This window comes from Macrosteles quadrilineatus, unplaced genomic scaffold (genome assembly GCF_028750875.1).
Source record: "Macrosteles quadrilineatus isolate MER2022 unplaced genomic scaffold, UCM_ALF_1.0 Scaffold_8__2_contigs__length_117827958, whole genome shotgun sequence".
Lineage (NCBI taxonomy): Eukaryota > Metazoa > Arthropoda > Insecta > Hemiptera > Cicadellidae > Macrosteles > Macrosteles quadrilineatus.
In genome coordinates, this window is record NW_026542601.1 from 26,244,750 (window position 1) to 26,266,776 (window position 22,027).

Below are 22,027 nucleotides of genomic sequence, written 5' to 3' on the forward strand. Positions count from 1 at the left end.
TAGGCCATGGCCTGGGGCCCATTTCATAATAAAGCACAAACTAATATTATTAGTAAATCAGCTGATCACCCAATGCAAATCTAATGGAAATTGTAACTTGTAGTTTATTATGAAATGGGCCCCTGGTAGAATTAGCAACGTTGCAAGTAGTGCATTCAGGGGCCCATTTCATAATAAACTACAAACTAATATTATTAGTAAATCAGCTGATCACCTGGGAGGTGTAAAGAACAACTTCCCAAAATTTTGTTACGATTGGTTGGCTGGTTTGGTACCGCATAAAGGACAAACAACCCACAAACATACATTGCCTTTTTTATATATAGATAGGCCATAGAGGATTGACTGTTAACTAACGCTATAATGTAGCGTTAACCTATCGTTAGATAGTAAAAAATTATTGATTTCGAAGTTAAATAATGGTCTTAGATTAAACATACTCCCGTAGTATTACGAGTAAAAGAACCAAGTAAAATAATCCCTCTTACATAGATTATAGACAGATTTAAACCCCCCATGTGACAGCAAGTAATAAAAGAATCCAACCAACAAAAATTAATAGAGAATACAGAATACAGATTAGAACTTCATGAGTTCTTGGTAAAATATTAAGCTAATTTTACTTTCATGAGACGAGAGAGATAAAAAAAGCTTGTTAATGGCATGGGGCATGGCAGGCAAGGCAAGAGCAAGAGGTTATCCCATGGTTCACTCAATCAAAAACTGAACTCAACAGGAAGGAAATAACAAATATATGCAAACTTAGACTAGGCCATGCCAGAGTGAATAAGTATCTCCATTCTAAGAACATGTACTTTACCCCACTTTGTTTGAAATGCACTAAAGGAGAAGATGAATCATTGCAGCATCTATTTTGGGGCTGCCCAAATTACAATTATTTTAGAGAAACACTCCTTAAAGAAACACTTAGATAGTATGGAAACAACCTACAAGAAACCCTAAAATCTGGAAATGATCACATTTACAAGGAAATAAAAAATTATTTGAAAGAAATAGGAAAAGCAGTCTAAAAAAAAAACAAAGAAACACAAACACTATTAGAATCACATTTATGTTGTCCACTCTTGGGTTTCTTAATCCGTGGCCCTCCTCCCCAGCTCCCCTCTTCTGGGTAGTTAGGGATGCCTGATGGGCCCCTGGCAAAGATCACCTATCTCTACCATCCTAAAGAATCCCTTGAACCTTTAGAAAATCCTATCTTTAAAACATAATTAGGTACATTAACAAAAACTAGAACAATATCAACATGAAACATTGATTGTGCACATATATGTTCAATAACAACAATTTTGTAAAACTAACAAATAACCTTAATTGCAGGATGAATCGGAAGCAACCATAACTCAGTGTACATCAAGGCTGCCTGGTCTATTAAACATTAAACCGAAGCCTGCTAAACAAACTAGAGGACAAAAAAAGAGGTTATCATCATCATCAACCAACATACATCAACGATGAACGTCAGTCGTTTATAACCTCAAATTTTGTAAATTTTAACCTTTCTTCCTTTCTTGTAACTAGCCGATTTGTTACAAATATTGTAGTTTGAAAAACTCGATTGGGAGGGAGTTCCCTGTTGTTAGTTCGAAATGGTTCAAGCTGTTCCTGAAACGATAGACTTCCCCAAAGAAGAGGAAAATATCTTACAACTTTGGAAAAATTTAGATGCATTTAGAGAATGTCTGAAACAATCAAAGGGGAAACCAAGGTACAGCATACTTTCCCTTTTATGGTAACTAGGCTATTATGAGAATATTGATCTATTGAGTGGGTTCAATTCGGTGGTCGGTCAATTACTTTTTTTTGTAATTATTTAAGTAATAGGCCTAAGTTATGTGTACAAGGCGATATCGTGTAATGTTTTGATGCATTTTTTTAGGCCTACTTAGGCCTAAAGTTTTTTCACACTCAATCCCAAAATGCGGCTGCACTTTACTTGACGTCCTACACTCATTCGAATGAAAATATCGATCAATCGATTGCATCATTCGATATATCGTTTGGTTAGTTAGGTAAGGTTAACCTAACATAACTAACCAAACGATATATCGAATGAAACAATCGAATGAAAATATTGAATCGAAAAACCAATCGAATGAGTGTAGGACGTCAAGTAAAGTGCAGCCCAAAATGCAATGAGCTTTTGACTAGAGTCTAAACCTTCGCTAAATCATCACGATGTTGTCCCCTTGCACTGCGGAGTGGGGGAAGCAAAGCATTCTATTGGCTGAGGGAACACCATTACCGCAACGATACGGTTTGTAGACACCGGCCTCGGTGGTCTAATGGATAACGTGCCGGGCTGAGGATCTGAAGGTACCAGGTTCGAATCCTCTCGGTACCACTAACTTTTTGTCTAAGATTTTTGCATTATCAGCAAGTTTGGTTAGTTTGGTTAGGTTATGACAGTTTAATTTGTTAATTAAAACATTATAAAATTCAATTTGAGCTATTATAATTTTAGAACTATTTTTTTTCTATTAGGAAAACCTTGTTCGATTTTTCATTATCAGCAAGTTTGGTTGGTTTGGTTAGGTTATGACAGTTTAATTTTATAGGTAATTAATAAATTCTAAAATTGAATTCAAGGCATTTATAATTTTATTTTATGAACAGAACTATTTTTTCGATTAGTAAACCTTCATTCGATTATTATTTTATATATTTTTTTATATAATCAGCATGTTTGGTTGGTTAGGTTAGTTTATGACAGTTTAATTTTATAAATATTCATTTTTTAACTTATTGAAAAACTACAGCATAAGGTATATGATATGCATGTAAAACAACGCGGGCTTGTTTGGACGCCGTCTAGAGGGGAGGTGGAGGGAGAATCATTTCCCCCACTCCGCAGCGCCAGGGGACAACATCGTGATGATTTAGCGAAGGTTTAGACTCCAGTTGAGCTTTTGTCGGAGAGATTTAGCCTAAGTGATTGTACAATTAGGCCTAATTAAATATCAAGCTTCAGTTTCATTGAATTTATTTAGATATTTGTGGTTTGGATGGGTCCAAGTTATATAGGCGACTAACACTGAAAGGGGAGGAAGGTTTGTGGAGTGGAAACAGCTGTTAGTTGTTTACATTCGATACTAAACAGACAAAGCAGCACACAACGACATGAGAGTAAAGTCAGAAAAGGCCTAACTTACAACATGCAATAATTTGATTTGTAAAAGCAAATGAAGTTTGCTGCCGTTCAGAAAATAAAATAAATCAACTACATCAACATAAATTATTCATAAAATAAGTTAGGGCCTAGAATTTATTCCGTATCAGTACAAGCTAGGCCACTGCCGACCAGTGTTGCCAGGTGTACGATAATTATCGTATTTGTACGATTATTTTGCTCCTTCCCCATAAAAAATAATTTTGAAAAATTGTACGATAATTTTGACGTTGTGTAACTACTCTCTATAGGAGAATTTTGAGAGAAGTTGGCCGCCATTTGTACTAGGGGTAGGCTAGATTACGCTTTACCTTCAATTAATTATTGTACTCAGTACATTGGCAGTAGGGAAATGGAATGAAATGAACTATGAGCTGGTTGATTTTTCCAGTTGAGAACCAAAATACCATAATTTTACAGCGTTTCAATTTTTTTCTAGCAGAGATGCAGATTCCGTGTGTGTGTGTGTGTGTGTGATAATGTGCTGCCTAAGGTAGAATTTATATTTTTCTAGCTCAGTGGTAGGCTGGTAGAGCAAAAACGGTGGAGGGCAGAGACAAATAGAGTAAAATTTCGTCCATTCCATCATCGACTTGCTTGTTTTACATTATAATATAAAAGAAAATTGTGTGTACGATAATTTTGCCCCAAATACAATGATTTTGGACTGCTTGTACGAAAATTTACGCCGGCCAATCTGGCAACACTGCTGCCGACACTATCGTCCTCATTTCTACCCTCAACGTCTGTTAATGAACGTGCCATAGTGCATAATACCATGGTACATAATCCCATTGTGCTTAAAAGTGAAAACGTGCTAAAGTGCATAATTTCATGTATCAGCAACTAATAAATGATATTACATGTGTAAAAAGTAAACCCCAACAATGAGATTCCATGCTTGATACCTAATAATGTTTTCTTTAGCCCTGCAGTAAAGAAGTAATAATTGAAACCCTTTTATATTACATTAAGCTCAGCTAATCTAATCTAACCTAACCTATCCCAACCCAACCTGAATATTAATTTTTAAATCACATTTTATGTCACAAAAGGCATGTGAGGAAGATAGGTTGGACATTATGCGGATTCGTGGACTGTATTAAGTCCTTTGAAGTGAGATTAGATGAGGTAAGTTAAAGGTTAGAATGAACAGACTCATAATAATTTATGCTACTCCCAAACCGTTTTTGCACAATTGAAATAGTGGGTGAAACACAATGAAAGATACAGTTGTTTCATTGTGTTTCACCCACTATTTAATTTTGCAAAAATAGTCTGTAACTTAAGTAGCATAAATTAATGTGTCGGTTCATTATAACCTAACCTCACTTAAAAACACTTAATACAGTCACGAATCCGCACAAAACCCGACTTACCTTCCCTACATGCCTAAATAAGAGCTGATTATTTGGTTTCAAAACAAATTGGTTTAATTCCGCATTAAGTCGAGCATAAACAGCTGTTTGCTCTTCTCAGTCCACATACGGACCCGTCCAGACCACACCATATTACCATCAGTACCACTTAATGAACCCTAGATTTGTAATTTTAACCTTAGTTTAACAGCCACTTAGGAATCTCTCTGACAAAAACTGATTGTATTTTCGGATTCGATCCGCGTGAAAAAAACTGTTAGTAGACATCTAAAAACTACATGATATCGCGTTGTAGACATAAATAATTACGGTTTTTTAAAATATAAGTTGCAGTCACCCAGTTGGTCCCTAAATTATCCTTAGTCAACTTAATGATCATTCAAGGTTTAACTAATCTACTGCTCCTAAACAAGCCTAATTCCCTTTGTCAACCTATCATTCGCAATAGTTTCAAGGTAAAAGTAATTTATTTTCCAATTTCCATAGACCTACTTCAGGGCTACCCAAGTAATCATTCATACGCGTGATTGCTAGGTTAAGAGAGGTTACATCTTAAACATAATTACTTCCGACACTTTTACAGATATTCATTCTATGATGGACCTCCATTTGCTACGGGGCTCCCTCATTATGGACACATCCTTGCTGGAGCCATCAAAGATGTTGTTACGAGATATGCTCATCAAAGTGGGTTCCATGTGGAGAGAAGGTTTGGATGGGACTGTCATGGTCTGCCTGTTGTGAGTTAAACATTATTTAAAGTTGGCTAACTTAACTTAGACTGTTAACATTTAAATGCTACAGAATGTAGCCTACTGTTTCCAAAATATAGGCCTAGGCCTAAGTTACATTTTACTGTAATTTAATCCGACTGAAATGCTGAGTAGTGTAGTTGAGAGAGTTCCACCCGCTGGCTGATTACCGCATAGACATGGTCCAAGTGTTTATCGAGTTGAAATAAACTGTAAAATATTTACAAAGATCCAGACCATGCACCGAATAAACTGAAACTCTGTAATTGTTTCTTTAAGTATTTACAAAATCATTTTGAAAATCCGTAAATTAGTCTTTTTACATGTAATTTTAACATCCAAATAATAGTTAAAAATTAATATTTCACCATCCATTGCAAGCTCTGATAAGACAATATAGGCTAAGCAATTAGACAATAAGACATTTTATTGACCCTTAAGTAATTACAATAACAATGGGTCTTGTCAATTTTATAATACATAGCAAAATAAGAAATTATATCGCGAGTTAGGTACGGTGTGGTATTGGCTTATGGACCAATACATTAAACAACAACAACAATGATTAAACATGAATCATAAATAATTTAAGGACAAAACAATTAATACACATTTCAGAACAAAAAAACAACAAAATACCCCCGCAGCAAACCTGCAGACTAAGCGAATTTCAACTTGTCTGATTACATTTATACTCAAATATTTCCATAAACAAGACATATTTATTCCCTATTTAAATAACATTGGATTTAACAAGTGCTTAGGTTTGCTGCTACGGGGAAGGTAAAAAGTGTTTTTTTACCATACGGTACGTAAATAGTAAGGGATGAAATAAATAAATTTTCCAAATTTTATCAATATATATCCATAAACAAGTAAACTACAACAATTTTTATTTTCTCCATAAGAATAACATGGGAATCTATAATATTAAAACGAAACAGGGCTTTTTTATTTCACGATTCTGAATCAACCACTTGACGGATTTTCATGATTTTTTTGTTGAAAGAAAGATAATTTTAAGAACTAGGGAATGTCGAAGCCATAATTTTAGTTTAGGGTTTCAGTTTTTTAGAAATTAAGTTTTAATTTTTAAAAAGTCTAGCAGCCGACGCTAGCAATTTAAAGTATTTTCAATGCTGGTTTAACTAACAGCTGGTTTATAACTGTCATTGAAATGTTTATGTTACGAGTTGTTTGTTTACAAAAATATTGTTCGTTTGGTTTTTGCTTACATACTATTTCACTTTAAAATGTAGGTAGTTTTCCCCTACCGTGAAGGATCTGCCTTATCAGGAAATGTGTTATTTTAAACTAAACATCTCAAACACTTGCGTTTAATCAAGTTTTGTCGTAAATGCAATCTGTGTAAGTATTTAGTTTATGCATTGCAAATTTCAACTCATATTTGGGAAATATTTTTTCAGCAGTCTATCGCTTAATTGTTTAAGATATAAGTGGTTTACGTGTTGATACTTCTTTTTCTGTATGTTTGAATGTGAGTATGTCGGCATACTAAAATTTTGGTTGGTAATGAAAGCGTCAGTCGGTGTAGTAGGTTTCTATAAAACTGTCAAATAAACTGCAGGGTGCAGCAGAAACCAAAGTCGACTCATACCATACCAACTACCCATGTAGTGCTGATGATTCAGAAACTTGGGCACTGACCAAAGAACCGAAAAACCTTAATGCTGGGTTAGATAATAAAGTGCAGAGAAAATATACAGACCAGTTCAAGATAACGGCCCGGAGGTCGAAATAAAAAAAGAACAGAGAGCTAAGAGAAATGTGTTAACGCCCAAATATAGGGATGCTTTCCAGAAGTAGGTAAAGCTTGGATGGACAGGCTGTGCATAAACTTTTAAAAAGTATATTCCAAGAAGTAAGTTACCACATGATAGACGGGAAATATCAAGTTATGAAATGCATCCTCAGACTGGGATCTAAATTTTGAAGAGGCAGGTGATAGAAGAGAATCCTCATAAAATTTCAGTGGTCACGGAGGTAAGATAAGGAACGGTAAGTACATAAGTAGTACAATATGCAATTGGAGGTGGCATGTAACTACTCTACTCAAAACCAGTGTGAATCGGTCGCCAATCTCACTTCAAGATTTTTCAAATCGACACAAATGCGGTTTTATGTTAAAATTATCGGATTTAAAATGCATATCGCCATATTTTAGGTCTATATTCAAATGGAATAAATAGGTGGTCACGTTACATTTGTGTATAAGGCGATCTTCCCCATTAAAACTGCCAGAATTTGTGTCTATGCGTGTAAACTAGATGTTCTGAATTATTCCCTTTTAGTTGACAACTCGATTCCCGTACGTAGGACGGGCTACCAGCTCGTTTTAAATTAAACTATTTTTGAATTTTCTCCGTGACCGTTAGGCATACAACAGCGCTTCAATAGGATACTAAATTATTTCTTTTTTTAAGCTCTACAAAATGGTTTGGAAAGAAATTGCAACATTTTTTGTTTTTAGGGTAAACAATGGGAAAAACACATTTTTACCCCATAAAACCCCCCATAAACCCCTGTTCCCATGGTCCGATTATGCTGGATCGCGAACTCGTTCGAATAAACGTAGGTTTACACGTTTGTACCAAATTTCATCAAAATCGGATCATTTTTGCTCCAGTTATCGCGCTAACAGACACATATATATGAATTTGAACGGATGGTGTTTTTGGCCTCTAGGGACCTCAAAATGAAAAAAAAAATTGGTCCCACGTCCAGGTCTTACCATGAGTACTACGGTAATAGCTTATTCCCTATATGGGAAATTCGCTAACAAGCCTAAACTACCTATCACATTTCTCGCTCAAAGTATTCCTCCACCAAGCACATAAGATTTTCCTGTAGCCATTTATAAAGTTTAGATAGAAACATTTTATCAGACTTTAAATTGACTAGGCAAGTTGGTAATTTATTTGCCAAGAGCACAACAAGCTTATAATCATTGAAAACAAATAAGTTTTAGAATGTTGACAGCTTTTACAATAGAGGCATGTTCAATCCCGAACTATATTTCAATCCATATAATCTGCCGTCTTTTATTGAAATTCAGGCTGCCAGGTAGAACCCTCTTAAGTAAGATTGTTAGGCTACCTTATTTTTTAGAAGAAGCCTAGAAGTTAGTTAGGCCCTATACAAAATAAAACTGTTTATAACTTCAATGGTAAAATGGTTTTCTAATTCTTGGAGTAAATCTTTGTCAAGCACTTGATGAGATTTAAACAACTTTTCATCATTTGCAGGAATTTGAAATTGATAAAAATCTCGGCATTAAAGGACCAGCAGATGTGGCCAAAATGGGAATTGCAGCTTACAACAATGAATGTCGGAAGATAGTCATGAGATATGCTTCAGAGTGGGAAACAATTGTTACAAGGATCGGGCGATGGATTGGTAAGTAGGCCTAAACTAAAAATTTCATTCATGTTGAAGCCTTCCGGAATTGGTTATCAATTATTACAGGTTATGTACCTTGACTTCCACAATTCCTCAGTCAAACTTCCTATTATCTTGTAAAAAACTTGAAAAAATTTCAGTACATAGGCCTAAATTGATCAAAAACTGTTTACACGGCTGATGCACTAATAGTATTTATTGTTTTGTTACCTATTGTTGATTAGGCCTACTTGTACTTATATTGTTGATGAAATGTTTGCTGTATAGTTCTTATTGTCCTTATGTGTTACATAATCTTACAAATATTTATTAATCATAACTTAATTTTATTATTGTAAATGACATTGTCGTAGAAAAAAAATAGTGTTTGATAGGTTTAAGATAAGCGACTGTATCTATTATCAACATAATACCTTGCTCCTCAGTGGTAATACAATTAGGCCTTAAGTTATTTCCCTTGTTTGGGACTAGCTGTTTGTAGTAATCTAAATACTGTGCTTACCTGCTGTAGTTTACCTGAGGCCCCTTTTATGCACCTGTGGTCGCCACACTGCGGCAGCTGCTGCGATTCTATAAGTACTTTGACTCAAATGGGTGCTTTTATGCACTGCAGTGCGGCCCGCTCTATAGTTGGCCTGCAAGTCCAGTGTTTTGGACCTAGGAAAGGCAGCTTTTTTGCGGTTGTAGGTAGGCCCCTACATTGGGTCTTATGGGAGTTTTTATGCACTGCAGCGCGGGCCGCAACCTATCAATGCTACCAGTGGTATAAAACCTGCGGTGCCGCAAGTTCCGAACCGCATGCAAATTTCGCAGCCGCATGTTTTTTGAGGCGCGATAAAAACCTCAGCCGCAGTGCATGAAAGGGGCATAAGTGACTTGTATTGTAACTGTACTGTATGCTACCTAAATATCTTTAGAACAATGTTCATATGACTAGTCTATAATGATGGGTAACTTGGATATTCAGGGGTATTTTACATCTGTACCAAGCATTTCTGTATATGAATGTGTAACAGTTTCAAACTACTGTCAATATTTTAAACTGACCTAAATTACATCTGCAATTTTTAATTTTATATTTGAACTCATTTGAATCATTGACACTGGGTAAATAATAGCATGTATTATTTTTGTTCAAACATTGTTGGTTTCTTTTATGATTTATTACAAAGTGGCTGATTTCAGATTTACAAGAAATTAAGTAGTATCATCTTTTATTGTTAAGTTTGTAGCTACTGTGCTACCCACAAGTTTATTTCTCTGTACAGTAGACCCCCTCTTAACCGACCTCGTATTAACCGATAATCGGATTATCCGCCTTCGATCGTAAAATAATACAGTTTGTTTTAACCGACCTTGCTTTGAGAGCAGCTCGGTTCAACCGCCGCTTTCTAGGAATCTCGGCATTTCCGCTCCCACGCTCGGCGATGAGAACTGAACCATACGCCTATCTCCACAGGATATGACTAAGAATAAGTTATTTTGTGTTGATCACAAAAAATATAGCATATAGCCCATTGTCAGTTTGTCATCATCGTTCGTAGCACATCTGATCTGATTTGTTATCTGTGCGGCAAATTTATAAAATCATAAAGTGCGTTACGATTTTGAGAACTGATTATCGCTAGAGTAAACAAACAACGCAACTTGTAGAGAAGGCAGGAAAGGGGGGTTAACAACTCCAAGGTCAAGATAGTTTTTGTGCCTCGAGCCGAGCCTCCAGTGAGAGGCTTTAAATAAACGTCCTGTCTTTTGACAAAATGGTTGCTTGTATCTTTAATTTTGACAAAAGGTTCTGTACTGTATTACGATGGATTTGGAAAGCATCAATTAATACATTACAGTACTAAAGTAATTAAAATAGGAATTTTATTGACTCTTGCCTAGTATTATAATATATTCCACTGAAAGTAGGCCTATTTGACTTAACCATGTTTTGTGTTTATTTGTGATTTTTCTATCAATACGAGAAAGGAGATAAGAGTAGTTTATTTTTTAAATAATGCAAGTATGACTTCAAAATAATGATTACCGTATACAGTCTTCTAAGCTGTCCTAAACAGATTACAGACGAACGGCTTGACATACAGAGATGAAACAAAACTTTTCCCCACTAATTCATACCCAAGGAACAACGTAAAAATGTTTTTACCATTTTTAAAATACAGGGTGTTCAAGAAACTGGGGGTCATGGGTTCGAATCTCAAGAGTTTTTAAATGTAAACATATGTCATGTTATGCATAATTTTAAAGCTCTAGACTAGACAAACAATTTAGTGAAAACAGAACTCATTTATCTTTGTCCGTTTCAAAATGGCGGCCATTTTTATATAAAATATTGATATTTACAGAATACCCTGTATCTTGAAAACCACTAAACTTATTTTCGTTCTGTTTGAAAATTCTTAATCCTCGTAGGTTCAGCTTTAATTTGATATACGACAAGTCAACATTTAAAAAACTAAATATTTTTTCTATGATTTAATTTTTTTTTAAGTTGGTAGCCTTGTAAATGCAAATTTTTAAATGGCAACATATGTAAAAGTGTGTATAATTTTGAAGGTCCATGGGAATAGTGTATCTCCATCCACTAATCTTCAGTACTGTACGTTTAACATGAGTTTTATATGGGCAATTGGAGTTTTTGGTTAATTACTATAAAACGACCAAAGATAGACGGTAGGTTTAAATTTAAAAGTTGTTTGTTTTTACAAGACCTTCAAAATTATACACACTTTTACATATGTTGCCATTTAAAAATTTGCATTTACAAGGCTACCAACTTAAAAAAAAAAAATTAAATCATAGAAAAAATATTTAGTTTTTTAAATGTTGACTTGTCGTATATCAAACTAAAGCTGAACCTACGAGGATTAAGAATTTTCAAACAGAACGAAAATAAGTTTAGTGGTTTTCAAGATACAGGGTATTCTGTAAATATCAATATTTTATATAAAAATGGCCGCCATTTGGAAACGGACAGAGATAAATGAGTTCTGTTTTCACTAAATTGTTTGTCTAGTCTAGAGCTTTACAATGATGCATAACATGAAATATGTTTACATTTGAAAACTCTGAGATTCGAACCCATGACCCCCAGTTTCTTGAACACCCTGTATTTAAAAAATGGTAAAAACATTTTTACGTTGTTCCTTGGGTATGAATTAGTGGGGAAAAGTTTTGTTTCATCTTTGTATGTCAAGCCTTTCGTCTGTAATCTGTTTAGGACAGCTTAGAAGATTCACCCTGTATAATTCCAAATGAATAGCACTTCATTATGTTATGATTTTAGGGATTGCCCGTTTTATCCGACCTTTTGAGCTATCCAACCTAGGTCCGGTCCCATTAGGGTCGGTTAAGAGGGGGTCTACTGTACTATTCTAACTAATCTATTTGAATTTACTCTGGTCTATGTGATCTCCAGTTATTTAACCTAAGTCATCAGAAACAGGAGAGGGTGCGTCTGAAGGTACTCAGTCAATCCAATATTGCTGACAGACAAAAATACTTTTATTACAATCAACAAAACAAGAATGGGGAATTTACCTGTGTGATACAACCTCAGAAAATCAAAATACTTGGAATCTTTCAAGAATTAAAATTGTAAATTTTCAAACATTACATGTATGCTACATACACACATACTACTATACATAGGTATAATACATAGGCTACTAGAAATTACACTTAGGCCTACTTCAAGACTAGATTTTAATGATTTTTAAAGTTATTAATTCATAGTTTTGTAGATGCTAATTGAATGTGATGTGTTATAGATTTCCAGAATGACTACAAGACGCTGTATCCTTCGTTCATGGAGAGCGTGTGGTGGGTGTTTTCTGAGCTGTGGAACAAGGGCCTGGTCTACCGAGGAGTCAAGGTCATGCCTTACTCAACTGCTTGCAACACTCCTCTGTCTAACTTTGAGTCGGGGCAGAACTACAAAGAAGTCGTCGACCCAGCAGGCAAGTGGTTTTCACTAAACCCAATCACTGAATTACCTTTAAGACAACACACTTTTGTGTTTTGTGCAATGTCATCAACTAATATATATGGTTGAGCTATACTATTGTAAGTTTCTCCTGTTGGGGTGAAATTTAAACGTCTCCTGTATCCCTAGCACATTAACATTGTAACCTACTACTGTGGCAAAGTCCTTATATCCTTTGCAATGGTGAAGACATGATCATTACATTGCACGATTTCAGCAAATATTATACTATCTCATTTGTTCACGAAGACATCATCAACGTCTCCAGTGATTTCGGCAACATTATCCCATAGCAACTGATACCCTAAGTTGTTAATACCAACATTTTCCAATTACTATTCTCTGTTTTGGCTTTTCAATAAAGTTGACCTCCAACTTTAACAACCTGTTCATCTCTATTATAAAGCTTATTTGGCCAGCGAGTATACAATACTTTGATCGATTTAAAATTCTTCCTCTCTTTTGAAAGGGAAGGATTTACGTCTGTTTTTCTTCCATTGTATAACATTGTGTTCAATTGTTCTTTAAACTGGTACAGGCCTACAGATTTTGTTTTGTAAATTTTAGTCTAAGTTAATTTTTCTCCATGTTCCAGTGGTGGTAAGTTTTCCACTGGTGGATGACCCTGATACGGCCATCATAGCTTGGACAACCACACCATGGACTCTGCCGAGCAACTTGGCGCTCTGTGTCAACCCTGATCTTACCTACGTCAAAGTCAGAGGTTAGATAACACCCAAATAAGTTAGAGTAGGCTCTAGGAGTATAAGTTGCCTGCTGCTTGTGACAGTGAGGAATAGTGGACTGCAATAATATACAGTAGGCAATCCCACGACAACCCTATGTGATTTTATTATTCTATATATGTTATCAGAAACGCTTATCAAATATTTGGAATTAGTGAAAAATTTTAGGACAGACCCCAAAGGACAAATCAAAAAAGGCTTATTGAGATACTTCAGTAACTTTGGTAAAATACCATAAAGTTGGAGGCACTGGATGAAAACTGCTGCGTCTTTTCATAATAAGTCTACTTCTCTACCAAAAGTAAATAAATATTCTGAAACATTGGAAACGCTTGGATTGTATATAAAAGAACAGATACAAAACAACGTTGCTGTAGGAGATTGTGATGATTATTTTTATTTATAGCGGAGCATATTTGACAGTTAACTGGAAATTAATCTGTTGTTAAATCCTTATTTATTAATATCAGTTGAAAAGGGCAATCGTTCCCTGTAAAAATCCAAATAATCCGTTGAATCAATTAATTAAGCAATATAAACTTGAAAGCGGGACTCTAACAACAAATGATTTTTATCATAACACCTTTGGGTCTGACTTAGGGGAGGTACGAATGAGGCATTTAGTTCAAAATTCCTCCGTGAACAGCGCTGTAGTAGAGAGCACTTGGCAATGAAGGTTTGCTAATCGCAAAAATAGTTCTGTTCATAAAATAAAATTATAAATGTCCCAAATTCAATTTTATTATTTTTTAATTATAAAATTAAACCATGATAACCTAACCGAACTAACCAAACTTGCTGATAAAGAAATAATATAACAAAAGTTTAGTAATCGGAAAAATAATTCTGTTTATTAAATAAAACTAGAATTTGCTCAATTAAAATTTTGTTTGTAATGACTTAATAGTAAAATTAAACTGTAATAACCGAACCAAACCAACCAAACTTGCTGATTATAAAAAAATCTTGGACAAAAAGTTAATGCTACCAGCAGGATTCGAACCCGGGACCTACAGTATATCAGCCCGGCACGCTAACCATTAGACCACCGTGGCCGATGGCTATCTATCGTTTTGTTACGGTAATGGCGTTCCCTAAGCTAATAAGAAGCCCACAGCTGTCATCGTAGCCTCTTCTATACATCCCCTGAGTAAATACACCTTTATATCTTTCTACTGTAATGAGCAATAAAGTTACGGGACTTCTGACTTAGACTAGGATTGTTCTACAGGAAGCAGTCAGAAAATCAGGAATCAGAAAATCTTTATTGTTTCATATTGGTTTGCAAGCTTATACACAGAGTAACTTAAGAATAACTTAGATTAACTAACTCACACACTTATTTAACTATGAAAATAGGAGTCAGGCATTTATTCACTAGGCAATCCTTAGTGTTTGGCGGATTTGTTTTAAACTAATTTGATCAAAAGGCTAAAAATTATTTCAGATTTTTCGACCAACAAGGTGTACATAATGATGGAGGCTAGGTTGCAGACACTTTTTAAAAAGGAAGATGAATACAAAATCCTTCAAAAGTTTTTAGGAAAAACACTTGCTGGAAAGAAATACAAGCCGATATTTCCCTACTATGCTCATGTAAGTAGATTGGTTATTAGAATAGGTATTCATTATTATCAAACAATGGTTACCAACTTGTTTTATCCCATATACCTCTGAAAAAGGTTTCTCATTTTTAATTTATAACTTCATGTTACAACATTAGTCAGAACTTAGATGAGTTCTGGCTTATTTTATTATGATAAAGGAAACCTGTGATATTAGGAAGAATTTTTTTTGAACTTTGAAAAACTTAAAAATAGTTTTAAAAAATAAATATCAATTTGATTGTTTTATGGTCTAGTTGCCATGTACCTACATCATTTCATAATGTGACTCTACAATATTGTACGATTTTCAATAAATGGCATTGGCTGCAAAATATCCCCTCTTGTCCTACAACATAACACCGTTCATGTCTGTCCGTCTCTTCACCACAGTCAACCTCCAGCAGTCCACCACAAACAGTGTGTGGTACAGGTCAAATGTAAACTGTGTTGTTATTCTGTCCACATGAGTCTGATAAAGTGTAGACTAGAAACACTTTTATAGAAAAGTAGTCTAGAAGAAGAATCTAAAAAACGATTTAAGTTTTTTTTTGTGTTTAAAGGTATAGATTTTTCCTAGTGATAAGCCGGACGATTTTGAGGTGTTATAGGCTACTCCTTGATCCCATAACAATATCCAGAAAAGTCCAGAAACGTTCAAGAAAAGTTTTTAATGTACAATCTATTTGTAAGTTTTCTTGTGATTAATTTAATATAATATCTACCAACAGCTAAAGCAAGCGTTCCGTGTGTTATGCGACGGCTACGTCACCGAGGAGAGTGGTACTGGTATCGTCCACCAGGCTCCCTACTTTGGCGAGGACGACTACAGAGTGTGCCTGGCTAACGGAGTGATCACTCGTGACCAAGAGATTATATGTCCTGTGGATGAAAGTGGTTGCTTCACTCTGCCTGTGACAGACTTCAACGGTCTCTACGTCAAGGTCAGTTGGTCATAAACATATTTTGTGGAAATGCATTGTGTTTAACTTGTCCATCTTGCACTGAATCCTGAACGCTTAGTCTTACAACTAGGCTTAACACAGAAAAAAAGTTGAGCCATTTACTGAACCAAGAGGGTTCACATTCCAATAATTTTACTATGTGTCAAGTAAAATACTTATTGGGTTCTAGGATGCCTAATTCTATTTGTTAAATGTTTGGTTGGGAATGTTGCTGAAAGTCAACAGTCCCGGAAGATCAAATAATTTATACCTGTGCCACTAGGTCAAAAACTACAATGTTTGCAGTGTCTGTAGATCAAAAGTCCCAGTAAGTCAAATAGTACAGTCCGAGCTAAAAACGTGGTCTATGTTAAAGCAATTGACTTATTGGGAATTTGACCTAATGCAACAGCAGTTTTAATATAACGAAATACGGTAAAATACAAGTTCAGTTTCGCTGAGTCAACAGTGCCGGAAGATCAAAAGCAATAAAAGTGAACGTCGATTCAGTGTAAAGTAGACCTCCTGCAACGCTTACTACACCAACAAAACTCGCTTTTAGTTACTTCGTGTTTTGTCATAATTAGAATAAAGCTAAAATTATCATATTTGGTACATAGCTTATCTATTAATGCTTCTTGCCAACTGTTTGGTCAACACTGTAAATAGGTATAGTTTATGTAATGAAAAGCCTTTTGTCAAAATTTGTGGCATAAAATACACGCAAGGACGATCTGAAAATTTCTGGTTATTATATACGTTTGTAAAAGGAGATCCATTTAATTGTAGAACTATTTTATGAGTTATAATGTAGTCTACACATAAACTGTGTAAATGTATTACGCCTCGGAAGGGTTGAAACCTGTCCAAACTATCATATATATTATTAAAACGTAAATGAGGTTTTTCACATTCTGAATCAACCAGTCGACGGATTTTCATTATTTTTATGTTGAAAGAAAGATAATTTTGAGAACTAGGGAATGTCAAAGCCATAATTATAATTAAGGGTCCCAGTTTTTTAGAAATTAAGTTTCAAATTTTAAAAAGTCTAGCAGCCGACGCTTACCTTCTAAGCTAGCTTTTAGTACAATATAATTTGCTTAACATAACAGCTGTAAACATTCAGCATTTGGAAACAAATTTAAAGACATATTTAGAGTTGACATATTTATACTATGTGTAATGCTGACCATTGATCCATTCAATTCTTAGGTATGAGGATGGCAGATTAATTAAATATGCATAGTAAAATTGTAGGATGTTCAAATTATTTTTAAAGGAATCTTTATAATCATTGATTTGTTTTAGTCCCATATAATTTGTTTTAACTAACAGCTGGTTGAATGTACTATTGTTCTATATAACTATTACGTTTTTGGCGAATATCCCATATAGGGAATAAGCTATTACCGTAGTACTTATGGTAACACCTGGACCCGCGGGACCGATTTAATTTTTCGTTTTGAGGTCCCTAGAGGCCAAAAACACCATCCGTTCAAATTCATATATACAGGGTGATCAACTCAAGGAGTCCACCATTGGGAAATCAGAAACGGTAAGAATTAGAGAAAACTTTAAATGGGGCACATACCTTTAATTTTTGTGGCAGTTAAAATATGATTTTAGTTTTTTATCATGTTTTCGGATAGAATATGCAATTTAAAAACTTTGTTAGCTTTGACATTTTTTTGATAAACCCACTCGTTTAGGATTACAGCCTATGGAAAAATGACTTCCGGTTTACATTTTACATCATGTAGCTCCTAAACGAGTAAGTTTAGAGCAAAATTGCAAAAAGTAAATCAGTCTTAGAATTGCATCTTCATTCCTTTAAGACTATAAAATAAAAAGTTTTCCACTTTTCAAGTTTGCCGCCATTTTTTAAAATAATATAATTCATATTTTTAATGAATTTTATGGTCTTTTAGGAATGTGGATGCAAATGTAAGACTTTTTTACTCTTCCCATTTTTGCTATAAACTTACTTGTTTAGGAGCTACATGATGTAAAATGTACACCGGAAGTCATTTTTCCATAGGCTATAACTCCTAAACGAGTCGGTTTATCGAAAAAATGTCAATTTTAAAAAAGTTTTTAAATTGCATATTCTATCCGAAAACATGATAAAATATAGGGTGTTCCATAAGAAATTTCAAATTTGCTGAATTTCAAAAAACTAAAATCATATTTTTAACTGCCACAAGAAATAAAGGAATGTCCCCCATTTAAAGTTTTCTCTAATTCTTACCGTATCCGATATCCCAATTACAATTGAAATTGTAATTGGACACTAGTAAGTACCAGTGCACTTGTTGCTACCTCCCCCCTTCGGTTTCATGTATTCCTCTCAATCACTTCAAACCTAGGAGGATTAAACATTAATGTTAAATCCTCCTAGGTTCAAACCTTAAACACCCAGATCGAAACTCGCCTGTCGTTATTTTAACATCGCTTAATTTTTTTTACTATATTTTTCAAAAAAGGAAGATTAAATTGATTTACTTTGGATTTTAAAAAGTGGACGTTTTATTTTATTAAAGATTTATGGTGATACGTAAATATTGTGGTATAGTAAAGTATGTAGTTAAGTGTTAAATTTCGAAATTTTAGGGTGAATCGAGATGAATCTTTTTTTATAACATGGGTCTCTCCTACCTTAACGTACATACCAAGTTTCATAAACATCGGTTGGAAAAGTGTAAAGATAAATATTTGTATGTAAAAAATACAAAATGGCGGATATCTGGTTAACGAAACGATTTTGGAAAAAATGTTATCGTTCATTTTCTGTTTATTTTGACCCAAGGAATTACTAGGTAAAGTGTCTCTCCGCTTATTTTTAATACCTTGTTTGTGATGTATTCTTATTAATATAAGTGAAAAATGTAAGCTGGTAATACAGAAAGATGTTTTATAAATAATATGAATGTACTGGTAATCTGTATATTCATCTTTTTCTTGTCCTTAGAACTGTAAATTAAAAGTCCACTCAGCAGTCGCATCGTACGATGTAGTTCTTTCCATGCGTTGCGAAATGCTAAATTTGCCGTCCTCTTCAACCCAAGTTATCTATTGAACCACTGATTGTAAAAAATTCAAAAAAATATATTTTACGCATCACACTTTTGGCTACAACTTTGCCACAGACAAAACCTCTCTAACCCAAAAACAAACAAAAATCTCGCATGCTAACTTTTTCATGTTAGAAATCACGATTTAAAACTATTTCACCATACATATCAATTTTTATTAATTATATCGGTAAATAGTTTAAAGTTCCAACAAAATAGTCATTGAGTAGGACTAACCAAGAAGCTCTGTGCCAATTTTCAAAATCTTAGCACAACTTTAAGTACACCAAAACACGAAATTATTGAAGTCATGCGTCGAGAGGACTATCGTTGTTTTTAACAGATTATACTTTTGACCTTCCGGCACTGTTGACTCAGCGAAACTGAACTTATATTTTATCTTATTTCGTTTTATTAAAACTGCTGTTGCATTAGGTCAAATTCCCAATAAGTCAATTGCTTTAACATAGACTACGTTTTTAGCCCGGACTGTACTATTTGACTTACTGGGATTTTTGATCTACAGACACTGCAAACATTGTAGTTTTTGACCTAGTGGCACAGGTATAAATTATTTGACCTTCCGGGACTGTTGACTTTCTGCAACGCGTCCGTTTGGTTGTGATTTAAAAGCAGCGATTGAATCAATGCCATAGGCCTACTCTTTTTAAACCTCAACTACACACAACTGTAGACAGTGGAGATTTAATCTGTGCGGTGAACTAAAGACTGAAGTATTGTTACAATATAAATAACATGGGCAAGCAAGTGAAGACTACAGTCCAGACATCTAGTCTTTGCCTGTTTAACCTAGATTTTCAATTGGGCCAAAAGTTAGAGATATTTTAAAGAAAGGATCTATTACCTGCGCTGGACCCGTTAAAAATGTTTTACATACATGTCTTGTATTTTTATCGGTTTGCTATATATATATCGGTGTTTTTGATACCCTGACAATGCTGTATTATTAGTGAAAAACGTAGGTAAAAGATCATCTTCAACTAATTTACATGGCGAGGTAAATAAGGTACCTACCATATATTTGTAGTAAAATATATCTCTATTTCAAAATGTATATATGAAATATATTTGAATAGTTACAAGTTCTTTTTGGCAGATATTATGTTAATGCTAAAACGATAAAGCTATTTGTAGGCCTATTTAACATTATTTGTTTGGTTCAGGAAGCAGACAAGGAGATTATCAAAAAGCTGAAGGCAGATGACCGTCTTGTGAACGCTGGCTCGGTGAAGCACAGTTACCCGTTCTGTTGGAGATCTGAGACTCCTCTCATCTACAAGGCTGTGCCTTCCTGGTTCATCCGAGTGGAGCAAATGAGTGAACATCTGATTAAGGCTAACTCTGACACTTATTGGTGGGTTGGAATCATCTTCTCAATACATAAGGATGTTTCATAGATTGGAAGGGCCTAGATTTGAAGAATTTTGCTAGGACAGAAAATTACCTGCTGACCTGATACCTATGGCTTACCTGAATGGAAAATTTTGACTCTGGTACAAGAGAATGAAAAACTCTCACTATACACGCAATTAGAACATTACAGTGTCACTGGCGGTATTTCCAGTTAGTAATATAGTCTTTAGGTCAAATAGGCCCAGAAAAAGTTTGTCCCCCAAGTTGGCGTTGGCACACATCTCAAACACAATTTTCAGCTGTTTCGCTTGAAAATTGTTGAAATAGAACTGAAAACCTTGGTATGCTACTCCTGACAGATGTCCAAAATATAAGCCGTGGTAAATGAGTTCTTATTTTGATTCCTTGGTTGCAGCATAAGTCAGATACTGCTCCTATCCATTATTATTAAATTACGCTCACGTAGATAGTTGTAAGTTTGTTGCGTAGCTGTTTTGTTATAACAATCTTGATGGTGAATAAATTCAAGCCCAAAGTGGAAAAAATATATGATTTTTGTGGTTCATAAATACAGATAATATCTGTGTTATGATTGCAGGGTGCCAGACTTTGTGAAGGAGAAGAGGTTTGGTAACTGGTTGCGAGAGGCGCGTGACTGGGCAGTGAGTCGCAACCGCTACTGGGGCACTCCGATACCTCTGTGGGCCTCGGAGGACTGGCAGGAAGTGGTGTGTGTGTCGTCCATAGCTCAACTGCAACAGCTGACTGGCCAACCTGTGGCCGACCTGCACCGAGACAGGTCAGTTAACATTACAACAGAAAAAACAATATCTGGTGATCGTTGACTTCTATGCTCTCCATCAACTAGTACGAAGAAAGTCTGATTTCGTGAGTCTATAAATGTACCAATTGATACCCTGATTTACTTAAGAAGAGGTGAAAATAAAATGTTGATACACTAAAACCTCACCAATCCAGCATTGAATAATGTAGTATTCAAAATTCAAATTCAAATTCGTTTATTCAGCTAAAACTAACAAAAAATTTTTGCATTAGCTAAGTCAGAAAAAAAGTACAACTCAAACTTACAAATAATAGTACAGTTTGGCAGAGTAGTTGAAAAGTGGAAAAAAATGTCAGATACAGTAGACTCTCGCTCATCCGGACTAATGTGGCGGACGTCCGGTCCGGATTACGTAAAATCCGGACTATCGAGAGTCGAGCAAATACACAGTACTGTATATAGCCGTTTTTTCAATTTAGTTCCAGGTCCACAGTAATGATAGCCGGGCATATGCACTTCCACCGGTAATAATTTTTCGGCCGAATTTTGTTCCAAATCAAATCAAATCAAATAAAAAAATCCTTTATTCAAACAGTACATTTCTATACATGAATTGTGTCAAGTCAAGAATAAACATAACTATACATTTGGCAAATTTACTACACTAATTAATTAAGAGCTATAATCTATATGTATACACTTTCTCCCCTACAACTACTTACTGTTCAACCATTACAACTAACTATTGATTTGACATACTAATATCTAA

At 34.8% G+C, this 22,027-nt stretch overlaps 1 protein-coding gene across 1 annotated transcript in view; it reads left to right on the plus strand.

The window, feature by feature from the left end:
* The first annotated feature begins 1,522 nt into the window (after nt 1–1,522).
* LOC128999471 (isoleucine--tRNA ligase, cytoplasmic) overlaps nt 1,523–22,027 on the plus strand; it is a 39,207-nt gene continuing 18,702 nt past the window's right edge. The window contains exons 1-9 of the mRNA XM_054426012.1: nt 1,523–1,729; nt 5,153–5,309; nt 8,588–8,738; nt 12,518–12,706; nt 13,328–13,456; nt 14,926–15,074; nt 15,814–16,026; nt 20,285–20,475; nt 21,073–21,273. Of these exons, the coding sequence (XP_054281987.1) occupies nt 1,611–1,729; nt 5,153–5,309; nt 8,588–8,738; nt 12,518–12,706; nt 13,328–13,456; nt 14,926–15,074; nt 15,814–16,026; nt 20,285–20,475; nt 21,073–21,273 (1,499 nt within the window). The 5' untranslated portion in view covers nt 1,523–1,610. The remainder of the gene's footprint in view (nt 1,730–5,152; nt 5,310–8,587; nt 8,739–12,517; nt 12,707–13,327; nt 13,457–14,925; nt 15,075–15,813; nt 16,027–20,284; nt 20,476–21,072; nt 21,274–22,027) is intronic.